We start from the raw sequence: 11424 nt of genomic DNA, 5'->3' as shown, positions 1-11424 counted from the left end.
ACATTCCCTAATACCAATATTCATACTTTTTATATAGTAATGTAAAATTTACTTGTGATATTTGTATGAAGATATACAGATAAATAAGGATTCTCTTGTCTTTGTATATTTCTCCATTTTTTAGAGAGTGTCTATTTTTTGAAATTGATTTTTTTTAACAATCTCAACTAAAGACTAATGAGAAATTTTTCATGCTTCAATTAAAAAATTTTGATCGTATAATAATTGGAGATGGAGTCCAAGGATAGGTAAATAGTTTTTAATGAGCAATTTTTAATTATAATTACCAATACTATTTAAATGTAATCAATTGGAGTTGTTTTATTTCTTTTAATTAGTGTCACATTAAAATGCAATAATTCTAATTAAAAAATATGTGGGTAATTTAGGAATAATAAAAACTAAGATAAAAGAGTACTTGTACTTGCACTCCCTAATACCAACCTTCATACTTTTGATATAGTAATCATTTGATCAACTTTTCTAGCTCAAAATCAACAGACAACCTGCTAAAAAATGAAAAAGAAAATGTAAATAGACCCTCCTAATTCATTCCAATAGAACTCTCAGCGACTCATGACTATATGTTAAAAATCTTGGTAAAATATTTTCACCTTTTTTAAATGTACAATTCATTGTCTTTTTATATGCTTTTGACGACAGGGTACATTAAGCTGTCCAATGATGACTGTAACCAACAGCAAACTCAGAAACCCGACACAAACCAAAGAAAAGGAATGATGGGTCCATTTTTTTTTTTCCCTTTTCCCACAACCTCTGGGGACCAAGTTGAGAAGAATAATGCGACAAAAGATCATCAGGAACTCAACTTTAGCTCTTCCAATTGGATTTTTTTTGGATAATAAAACTGAGTTCAAGTCACAGCAAGAAACCTGATTGGTCAGTATGAAAGTTAGGTGAAGCTTTTGATAAGTGGAGGATAATGTTGCTGGTCCCCAAGGTAGGCATGCATTCCTGTTCAAATAAGAACTTTGGTTCCTTTTTTCTTTTTTGATTATAATGCTGATTGGCCCCAAAAAAAAAAAAAAAGATGATGAAACGGGTATATTTCTGCTTCACGCACCGCCTAGCTAGTTGGAAGAGTAATTTCAAGGTACCCATGATGAAGCATTTGTTTGTTTGTCTGTCTGATAAGAAAACGTTGTCAGTGACCGCAATACTCAGAGGAGGATGAAAAAGATTGTATGGGGGATATTTTTGCTGTGCTAGCTTTACTTCTTTTTTAGGTAATTTCACTGCATACTTTGCTAACGCATAGCAAATTAAAATCATTGGGTTGGCCAATGCCTAATGGTCCAACTTATCGAAATCGAATATGACACAGGTCAAGTGAGTGAGGCTTTTCTATTTTTCTCTTTGTTTTGGTATTAGAATGTCAACATTTTGGTTTTTGCTTCATCAATTTGAAAGTATAACATAAAATGGGGAATAGATCACACCATCCATTGGACATATAAAAGCGTCTCATATGTTTAACTTCTTTAAAATGAATTAATTGAAGTGATTAATAAACTACTACTTTGGAGGCTATGCACAATTTGTGATAAACCCCCCTCCCCCCAAAAAAAATTAGGTATTTAAAATACGTAATAGAGTAGGAATTTCAATAACAATAATAATAAGAAGCCAGGAGAATCAGCAACTGAGGCCTTTGGGAGCCATCATAACTTCCCAACCCAAAAGTCGGATGAATCCATTATCACTACCATCCCCAAATCCTACCAAGGTAATCATCTGCATTCACAGCTTGGCTGCAAATGCATGAAAGTCTACCAAAAACCCCCCATTTTCGAAGCCTCATAATTGCTTATTTTGTAGCCTGCTTCTCCATTGAAATTTGGAGGGCACAAGCACATCATGCTGATGCAACTTCGACATCACAAAAGGTACAACATGTAAGCCATGCCTATTGGTCCCTCCCTCCTGCTGTTGTATGTCAACAGTCTTCTTGTCTGAAGAGTCCCTTAGGCTTTCTCAAAAGTCCCACAAAACAAAATTTGGTGACATGAGGCAGATCATCTACAAAAAGTGGTTGTATATGGTTCAACTATCAATTTTAATACGTCCGAAAAGTGGTTGTATATGGTTCAACTATCAATTTTAATACGTCCGAGTATGAATACTACAATTTATATTCAAGAATTGCAACGCAAGATGCACCCTTAACCATATATTTCACGTTACACTTAAAAATAACATAAGGCAGCTCGAACTTTTTTCCCTCAACATATTTTTTCCTTTTTTGTTTTTTGTTGTGAAATTCAATAATCAGCGAAGTGCTGTTATGTTCATGGTGGCTTTGAAATCCTTTTTTTTTTTTTTTCTTCTTGACATGCTTAAAAGATTGATGTTTCTATTGGTGGTGAAATATGGAGATGAAATGACGATCGTACCTGACTTGGCACATCATTTATCTTTTAAAAGCAACAAAAGAAAATATGAATGATGGTTCCCACTGTACGGCCTCCCCATCTTATTCGCTCTCTCTTTCTCCAATCAAGATTTGATTTGCTTGCACAAGTTTCTGAAGAAAAAGAATAACCACAAATTTCGATTTTTGCCACCTTCAATCATCATCGTTTATCCTTCTCTTCCCCTAAAAATATCTTTTTATATGATGATGGGCGATGGGTTCTGGCTGTGCATTACTATTATATATGAGATACATGAGTGTTAGGATGCATCAGTGGAGAAAGCACCATCATGCTAACTTAGTCCACATACATATGTATACACCAATGCCATGCAAATCCTAAAGTATTTACATCCAATTTGTGAGGTCATGCAGGCATAGCTCGCCAAGTTAAGATGCGAATGTTGTAGCAACACATTAATTAATTGAACTAAGATGGTGATTAGATGAAACTATACACATGAAATCACATTGTCAAGTAGGTAGTGAGACATATTAGCAGCCAAATGTTGAAATTTGTGGTTGAGTATTAAGCCATTATGCCAGTTAAATTATTAAATGAGCATTATTTTAACAAGAAAAAAAATTTTCTTTTTGAAATTCAAGAAATTGTCTTCAATGCCATGCAAGATTACGTACGCGCGTACGAGCATATAGACTATCTATATATTGATGAAGAGAGTAAGATATTGTGGATTCTAGATGAGTTCATAAGAATTTTAGTGTTTTGACAAAAAAAAAAAAGAATTTTAGTGAGTGTATTTTCAAATAGACAAACAAGAGCCATCATGGAGAATAATGTCTGATGCAATGCAATACATGATTCATTGACAAAAAAGAGAAGCCACGCGAGGAATCATCAACTTTAGAAATCTCGCTAGATGGTCTTTTTCACTTTAATCTTTTTCTTTGATATCAGTTGCGAAAACCCATGAAGATTGTCTCTCTCTGTCTGTTTTTTTTTTTTTTTTTTTTTAAAGTACCATTGAAGACAACCACTTCATTAGATTTCTCAACCTAATAGTAAAATCATACCCCTACCACCTTGGCACCTGCCCCTTCTTATGTGTCCACTCAACCCTCGACTTCTCTTGCTGTTGTATGTTAACAGTCTTCTTGTCTGAAGAGTCCCATTAGGCTTTCTTGTTAGTCCCACAAAATAAAATTTGGTGACATGAGGCAGATCATCAACTGACAAACGGGCAAAACCAGAAAACCGCAATGGTACTCTAATAGTGGTTGTATATGGTTCAATTATCAATCAAGTGTCCGAGTATGAATGCTGCAATTATCAATAATTGCAACGCAAGATGCACCCTTAAGAATATATTTCACGTTACACTTAATAATAGCATAAGGCAGCTCGAACTTTGTTTCCTCATTTTTTCCTTTCGTTTTTTGATGTGAAATTCAATAATCCGCAAAGTGCTGTTACATTCATGGTGGTTTTGAAATCTTTTTTTTTCCTTGTTGACATGCCAAATATTGATGTTTTTGTTGGTGGTTAAATATGGAGACGAAATGATGACTGCGCCTGACTTGGCACGTTGTTTATCTTTTAAGAGTAAGAGAAGAGAATATGAATGATGGTTCTCATTAGGGTTGTAAACAAATCGAATAGCTCACGAGTAGCTCAAATCCAAACTCAACTTAAGTTCGGTCAACATCGAACTCGAATCAAACTTGAACTTAAAGATATTAAACTCGTTAGCTCGCGAGTTGGCTCGATTATATATATATATATATTATTTGTTTTAATAGTAAAATTACATATATATCCATAATATTTTATTATTTGTTAAGAAAAATAATTATTTTATTTATTTTTTAAAAATAAAATAATTATTTTTTGACTTTTTTAGACTCGAGCTCGACTTGAATTTGAGTCGAGCTCAAGATTGAACTTTACATTTTGAGCACGAATTCAAGTTCAAATTCGAGTTTTATAAAACTAAATTGTGGATCGACTCGATTAGGTCAAAATTCGATTCGACTCGACTCGACTCGTTTGCACCCTTAATTCCACTACACGCCCTCCCCATCTTATTCTCTCTCTCTTTCTCCAACCAAGATTTGATTTGTTTGCACAAGTTTCTAAAGAAAAAGAAAAACCCTAATTTTCGGTTTTTGTCAGCTTCAATCATCATCTTTGATCCTTTTCTTCCCCTAAAAATATCTTTTTATATGATGATGGGCGATGGGTTCTGGCCGTGCCTTGCTATTATATATGAGATATTTGAGTGCTAGGATGCATTAGTGGAGAAAGCACATCACGCTAACTTAGTCCACATACATATATATACACCAATGCCGTACAAATCCTCAAGTATTTAAATCCAATTTGTGAGGTCATGCAAGTATAGCTAGCCAAGTTAAGATGCGAATGTTGTAGCAACACATTAATTAATTGAACTAAGATGGTGATTAGTGAAACTATACACATGAAAACACATTAATGTCAAGTAGGTTGTGAGACATATTAGCAGCCAAATGTTGAAATTTGTGGTTGAGTATTAACCCATTATGCCAGTTAAATTATTAAACGAGCATTATTTAAACAAGAAAAAATTTTCTTTTTGAAATTCAAAAAATTGTCTCCAGTGCCATGCAAGATTACGTATGCGTGTACGAGCATATAGACTGTCTAGATATTGATGAAGAGAGTAAGACACTGTGAATTCTAGATGAGTTCATCAGAAGTTTAGTGAGTGTATTTTCAAATAGACAAACAAGAGCCATCATGGAGAATATGTCTGATGCAATGCAACACATGATCCATTGACAAAAAAGAGAAGCCACGCGAAGAATCGTCAACCTTAGAAATCTCGCGAGACGGTCTTTTTCACTTTAATCTTATTCTTAGATATCAGTTGCGAAAGCCCATGAAGATTGTCTCTCTCTCTCTCTGTTATTATTATTTTTTTTTAAGTACCATTGAAGGCAACCACTTCATTAGATTTCTCAACCTAATAGTAAAATCATACCCCTACCACCTTGGCATCTGCCCCTTCTTATATGTCCTCTCAACCCTCGACTTCTCTTGCTGTTGTATGTTAAGTTGTTAACAGTCTTCTTGTCTGAAGAGTCCCTTTAGGCTTTCTTGTTAGTCCCACAAAATAAAATTTGGTGACATGAGGCAGACCATCAATTGACAAGCGGGCAAAACCAGAAAACCGCAATAGTACCATAATAGTGGTTGTATATGGTTCAATTATCAATCAAGTGTCCGAGTATGAATACTACAATTTATATTCAATAATTGCAACGCAAGATGCACCCTTAAGGATATATTTCACGTTACGCTTAATAATAACATAAGGCAGCTCGAACTTTTTTTCCTCAACATATTGTTTCCTTTTTGTTTTTGTTGTGAAATTCGATAATCAGCAAAGTGTTGTTATATTCATGGTGGTTTTGAAATCTTTTTCTTCTTCTTCTTGACATACCAAAGATTGATGTTTCTGTTGGTGGTGAAACATGGAGATAAAATGATGACTGCGCCTAATTTGACATGCTATTTATCTTTTAAGAGCAAGAGAAAAGAATATGAATGATAGTTCCCACTACACACTCTTTCCATCTTATTCTTCTCTTTTTCCAACTAAGATTTGATTTGCTTGCACAAGTTTCTGAAGAAAAAGAATAACCCCAATTTTCCATTTTTGTCACCCTCAATCATCATCTTTTATCCTTTTCTTCCCCTAAAAATATCTTTTTATATGATGATGGGCGATGGGTTCTGGCCGTGCCTTGCTATTATATATGAGATATATGAGTGTTAGGATGCATTAGTGGAGAAAGCACCATCATGCTAACTTAGTCCACATACATATATATATACACCAATGCCATGCAAATCCTCAAGTATTTAAATCCAATTTGTGAGGTCATGCAGGTATAGCTAGCCAAGTTAAGATGCGAATGTTGTAGCAACGCATTAATTAATTGAACTAAGATGGTATTAGATGAAACTATCCACATGAAATCACATTGTCAAGTAGGTAGTGAGACATATTAGCAGCCAAATGTTGAAATTTGTGGTTGAGTATTAAGCCATTATGCCAGTTAAATTATTAAACGAGCATTATTTTAACAAGAAAAAATTTTTCTTTATGAAATTGAAGAAATTTTCTCCCGTGTCAAGCAAGATTACGTACGCGTGTACGAGCATATAGACTATCTATATATTCATGAAGATAGTAAGATATTATGGATTCTAGATGGGTTCATAAGAATTTTAGTGAGTGTATTTTCAAATAGACAAACAAGAACCATCATGGAGAATAATGTCTGATGCAATGCAACACATGATCCATTGACAAAAAAGAGAAGCCACGCGAGGAATCATCAACCTTAGAAATCTCGCAAGACGGTCTTTTTCACTTTAATATTTTTCTTTGATATCAGTTGCGACAACCCATGAAGATTGTCTCTCTCTGTCTGTTTTTTTTTTTTTTGCTTAAGTACCATTGAAGAGAACAACTTCATTAGATTTCTCAACCTAATAGTAATATCATACCCCTACCACCTTGGCACCTGGCCCTTCTTATATGTCCACTCAACCCTCGACTTCTCTTCACTCCCATTCATATCCTTTGCCCTCTTCCTCCCTCATATAACCTCCTTTTTCTTTCACTCTTGTTTATTGAACCTTAGTTTGGTATAATCTTGAAATGGGTGATATCTCTTGTTCAAATGGCATCAGTAATGGGAATGGCTTGAACGGAAACGGCCATGCCCAAAGGAAAAGCTGTTGGTATGAAGAAGAGATCGAAGAAAACTTGAGATGGTGTTTTGCTCTCAATAGGTATTAATTTTTGTTTGTTTATATTTTATTGCTTAACCCTTCATGCAGCATTAATTTCTTGGTATGCTTGTCCACTTGATCCAACTAAATACTTCACCATGGTAATTAATCACTTGACATCAAAGCCAAACTGATGAATTGCAACCAATTTTTTTTTTTTTTTTACAATTTAATCTTTAATTTTTGAGCGTATTTCATTTCTTGTATTGTTTTATGTGATTGTAATGTTTCGAGAGATTCTTGATGATGTACCAATGCATGAAATGAGGCGATTTTGTTAACTGTTACCTTACTTTAGGCTATTCATCAGGTGCTGTCGATTAATTCTTGAGGATGATCAGGTAAAATCAAGGACGTATAATGTGATTTAAAAAAAAAAAAAAGGATGTATAATGTAGTGCATTAGTGCTATTTCAAAGGGCAGACTATTTATTCATTTATTTGGCCAAGTGGAAGATACATGACCACAATCATTACGAGTTCTCCTGCAGGCAAAAAGGGGTTAAAACTTTATTATGGATTAAGGAGATAAAAAGTGTTAACTGTCTGTCTGGTGTTTTTGGGTTATATCTTTTAATTTGCTTTCTCTAAGTCCTTGTATTTTATAACCAATAAAAAAAGAAAACAAATCAACTCATCGTACCCTAGAAAGATTTATAGCCCTGTTAAGCGCAACGGATCTTCTGTCACACACTCTGTCAAGTGTACATCCTTAAAAGTAGGGAAGCTTCTGTAGCCCTTCTTGTATGTGGAAAAGTCAGACAGGATAAGATTATGGGTAAAAATTGGTTTAACTTTTGATTACAAAGTCCTTAACAGCATTACCTTATTTTCTTCTTTCCGCAGCATTTTGCACACGGGTGCTACACCATACCAGGACATTCAACTCTTGGACACAAAGCCTTTTGGAAAGGTTAGTAAACTCATTGCCTCACACAACAAATAAATAAATAAACAAAGACCTATCATAATTTACAAATATAATTTCGTGGCATGTCCAAAGTTGAAAATGTTCATTCTACAGTTTCTGCAAGTAGTTAATGGACATTGTAGCACATTTTGGTTGTAAACAGAACAAGAAAGAAATAAGGAATGATAAAGAGAAGATAGACGTGAAATACTAAAGAGAGTAAAAGTGAAATAATTGCTCTTATCATTTTCTTTTTAACCTTCAAGTATTCTGAAATCAATTTACGATTAATAAAACAGGCTCTAGTCATTGATGGAAAGCTTCAAAGCGCAGAGATTGATGAATTCATCTACCATGAATCTCTTGTACATCCAGCACTTCTTCACCATCCAAAGTAGGTTATATTTCAGCAAAATATCATTACGGAAGTAGTTCAGATTAAAAGAGTTTCCTTTATTATAAAGAATTGTGTTTCTGACTAGCTGTTCATATGTAATTCAGCCCCAAAAACATCTTCATCATGGGAGGAGGTGAGGGTTCTACAGCAAGAGAATTGCTAAGGCACAAAACGGTTGAGAATGTTGCCATGTGCGACATTGATGAGGTGAACTTTCATGTCCTGAATATTCTTGTGATAATCCGCGCAGAAGAAGAAAAAAGAAGGGAAAAAAATAAAAACGGACTTATTTTGGTCAATAAGTGCACTTTTAGTCGCGTAGTCACTGTTTTCACATCCTTCCATTTCAATATCCTTGTGCTTATATCCCCATTTTGAAGACAAAATGATTCAGCTGCAATTGATGGATTAACAACTTTTGAAAAATTTCCTTCTTGATAAATCCGATGAAATGTGAACCTACTTTTACTTTTGCTCCAACTTAATGACATTTTTCGTTCTTACATGACTTTAAGCACATAGGATAAAACCGTAATTAGCGGAATTAAGTCAATAGTACTAACAAATTGAATAGTGGGGATAGTTGAATATGCATACCAAAGTCATAATACTTTACAGTGGCTGAAAGTAAAAATATGGGCATATTCATGTCAGATTGAGATAGTAACTTCTTTTTTTTTTTTTTTTTGGTCTAATTCATCTACAGGAAGTGGTGGAATTTTGCAAGTCACATCTGGTGATTAATAGAGATGCTTTCTGTGATCCTAGACTTGATCTTGTCATCAATGATGCCAGGTTTTGCCATACTCTCCACAAATCACAGATTTCATGCACTTGGTTTGGATTGTAATACTTGCGTTTTTCTTGGTTTTATTTGTTGCTTTTGTGTAATACCGCACTCTTTTCTACCAGGGCTGAGCTTGAAAGGAGAGAAGAGCTTTATGATGTGATCATAGGTGACCTTGCAGATCCAATTGAAGGAGGTCCATGTTACCAACTCTATACCAAGTCCTTCTATGAAAGTACTGTAAAACCAAGACTCAATCAGGGTGGTATTTTTGTAACACAGGTTTGTGCATGAAACAGTCTTCTATCGGGTATTTACGTGCCTAAATAGCATAAGTCGAGTGTGAAGAAGTTGAAAGTCTTTTTTGTACTTCAGGCAGGACCAGCTGGAGTTTTCAGCCATGCAGAAGTTTTTTCTTGCATCTATAACACCCTGAGGCAGGTTTTCAAATGTGAGTACTTTAGTGATAAAATGAAAAAGCATTCTGCTATTGGACATTAATTAATTTGTCAATTGCTTTTCTTACTGTTGTTAAGTATTACACTAAGATTTATTTCCTTTCACGTGCAGATGTTGTGCCCTATTCAGCACATATTCCTTCCTATGCCGACATCTGGGGATGGATCATGGTATTGTTACTTGTAACAGCTAGCAGCAAAACATCCACAAAGAGAAAAAGGGTTTTCTTGATTTTGTCTGAACTTTTGAGAATATTCTCTGTTAAAAAAAAAAAAAAAGTAGGATAAACACCCACCCCACCCCAAAAAAAAAGTACTAATGATACAACCTTTGACTTCGAATCTAACCCTTGACAAGTTTTTGATGCTAAAACCACACCGTACTAATGATCATGAATTGACAGGCCTCTGATTCGCCATTGATCCTGAATGCCGATGAATTGGACCTGAGGATGAAACAAAGGATCAAAGGTGAAAACAGATATCTTGATGGCCAAACATTCACATCAGCCTCCACCTTAAGCAAAGCTGTTCGGAAATCGTAAGGGAGCTCCAATCTTTATTTCTTTATATTCCTGCACATATATTGGGAGCTAAACATATGTATATACTCTTGCCGTGAAACAAAATTTGACAGATTGGACAATGAGACTCACGTTTACACGGAAGAAAATGCAAGGTTCATCTATGGCCATGGCACTGCCCAGAAGCACCATCAAGCCTGAAACTGAAAACACAAGGGTGCTCCCACATACAGAAAAGAGACACAAATGACAGAGAGTTAAAAGCAAACTTTTTCTCTTTTTTCCTCATGGTTTTCCCAGCTGTCCATTATCCTTCTCCCTCACTTTTCTTTTTTCTTGGCTACTAGTAGTAATCTTCTTTTTGCCTATGTAGTGACTTGAAAGAAATGAAATATATTAATGCAAAAGGGGCGTTTGTGAACTTTGATTTGGTTTCACCTAAATTAGATGGTCTTCACTTTCACAATTTGAGTCAAATAGCTCATTCTCTATGCACAGTCTAATCCTACAGAGCCATCGTTTTCTTCATGATTTATGAAGCATAAACTCTTAAAATTTGGAAATCAAAGGGGGCTAGCACCTCCTGTATTCACACCTTGTACAATAAGCTCCGGTCTGTGTTTTATTTAATATATAAAAAATAACCAAAAGCATAAATATTAAACAATTAATTACTTTGGGAGTCCAATTTAAATCAATAATGTTCTATAAGGTGGGCTGTTTAAAGAAGAAGAAAGAAAAAAAATAAAACTGAGCTCTTTAGTTGGGCTTATGCAGTCCTGTGTTGGTATAGATTGGACTGTGATTTTTAACTTAATATAATAGGGCAGGTGTAATAGGTGTTGTTGGTGTTGTAACAAGGAGGCCCAAATTATGTGTGGGCCTAAACCATATTCTAACAGCTTTACCGATGCCTGATAGGGAGGCAATGTAGAAATTTTTAGTAGGGACTCTTTTAACTCTTTCCATTGGAAGATTTATTTTTGAGTTTCTTTTAGATGAAAAGAACAAAAAAAAAAAAGAAAGAGTTTGCTATACTTGCCACTATAAGAGGTCCATATCTTGACTGAATATGTAGAAAAAAGAACCAAATTTAAAAATTAAAAC

The 11424-nt window shown here is 34.7% G+C and overlaps 1 protein-coding gene across 1 annotated transcript; it reads left to right on the top strand.

The window, feature by feature from the left end:
• The first annotated feature begins 6709 nt into the window (after positions 1–6709).
• On the top strand, positions 6710–10738 carry LOC113734121 (thermospermine synthase ACAULIS5-like). The gene is made up of 10 exons (XM_027260469.2): positions 6710–7241; positions 8088–8154; positions 8451–8545; positions 8653–8755; positions 9255–9343; positions 9461–9617; positions 9711–9786; positions 9906–9964; positions 10198–10334; positions 10431–10738. The coding sequence occupies exons 1-10, from the start codon at positions 7108–7110 to the stop codon at positions 10516–10518; spliced, it is 1005 nt and encodes a 334-aa protein (XP_027116270.2). The 5' UTR covers positions 6710–7107; the 3' UTR covers positions 10519–10738.
• The last annotated feature ends 686 nt before the right edge of the window (positions 10739–11424 follow it).

The sequence above is a fragment of the Coffea arabica genome, chromosome 3c (assembly GCF_036785885.1).
Source record: "Coffea arabica cultivar ET-39 chromosome 3c, Coffea Arabica ET-39 HiFi, whole genome shotgun sequence".
NCBI lineage: Eukaryota > Viridiplantae > Streptophyta > Magnoliopsida > Gentianales > Rubiaceae > Coffea > Coffea arabica.
The sequence above is the reverse complement of the archived record's forward strand: the minus strand, read 5'-3'. Positions and strand labels throughout refer to the sequence as shown.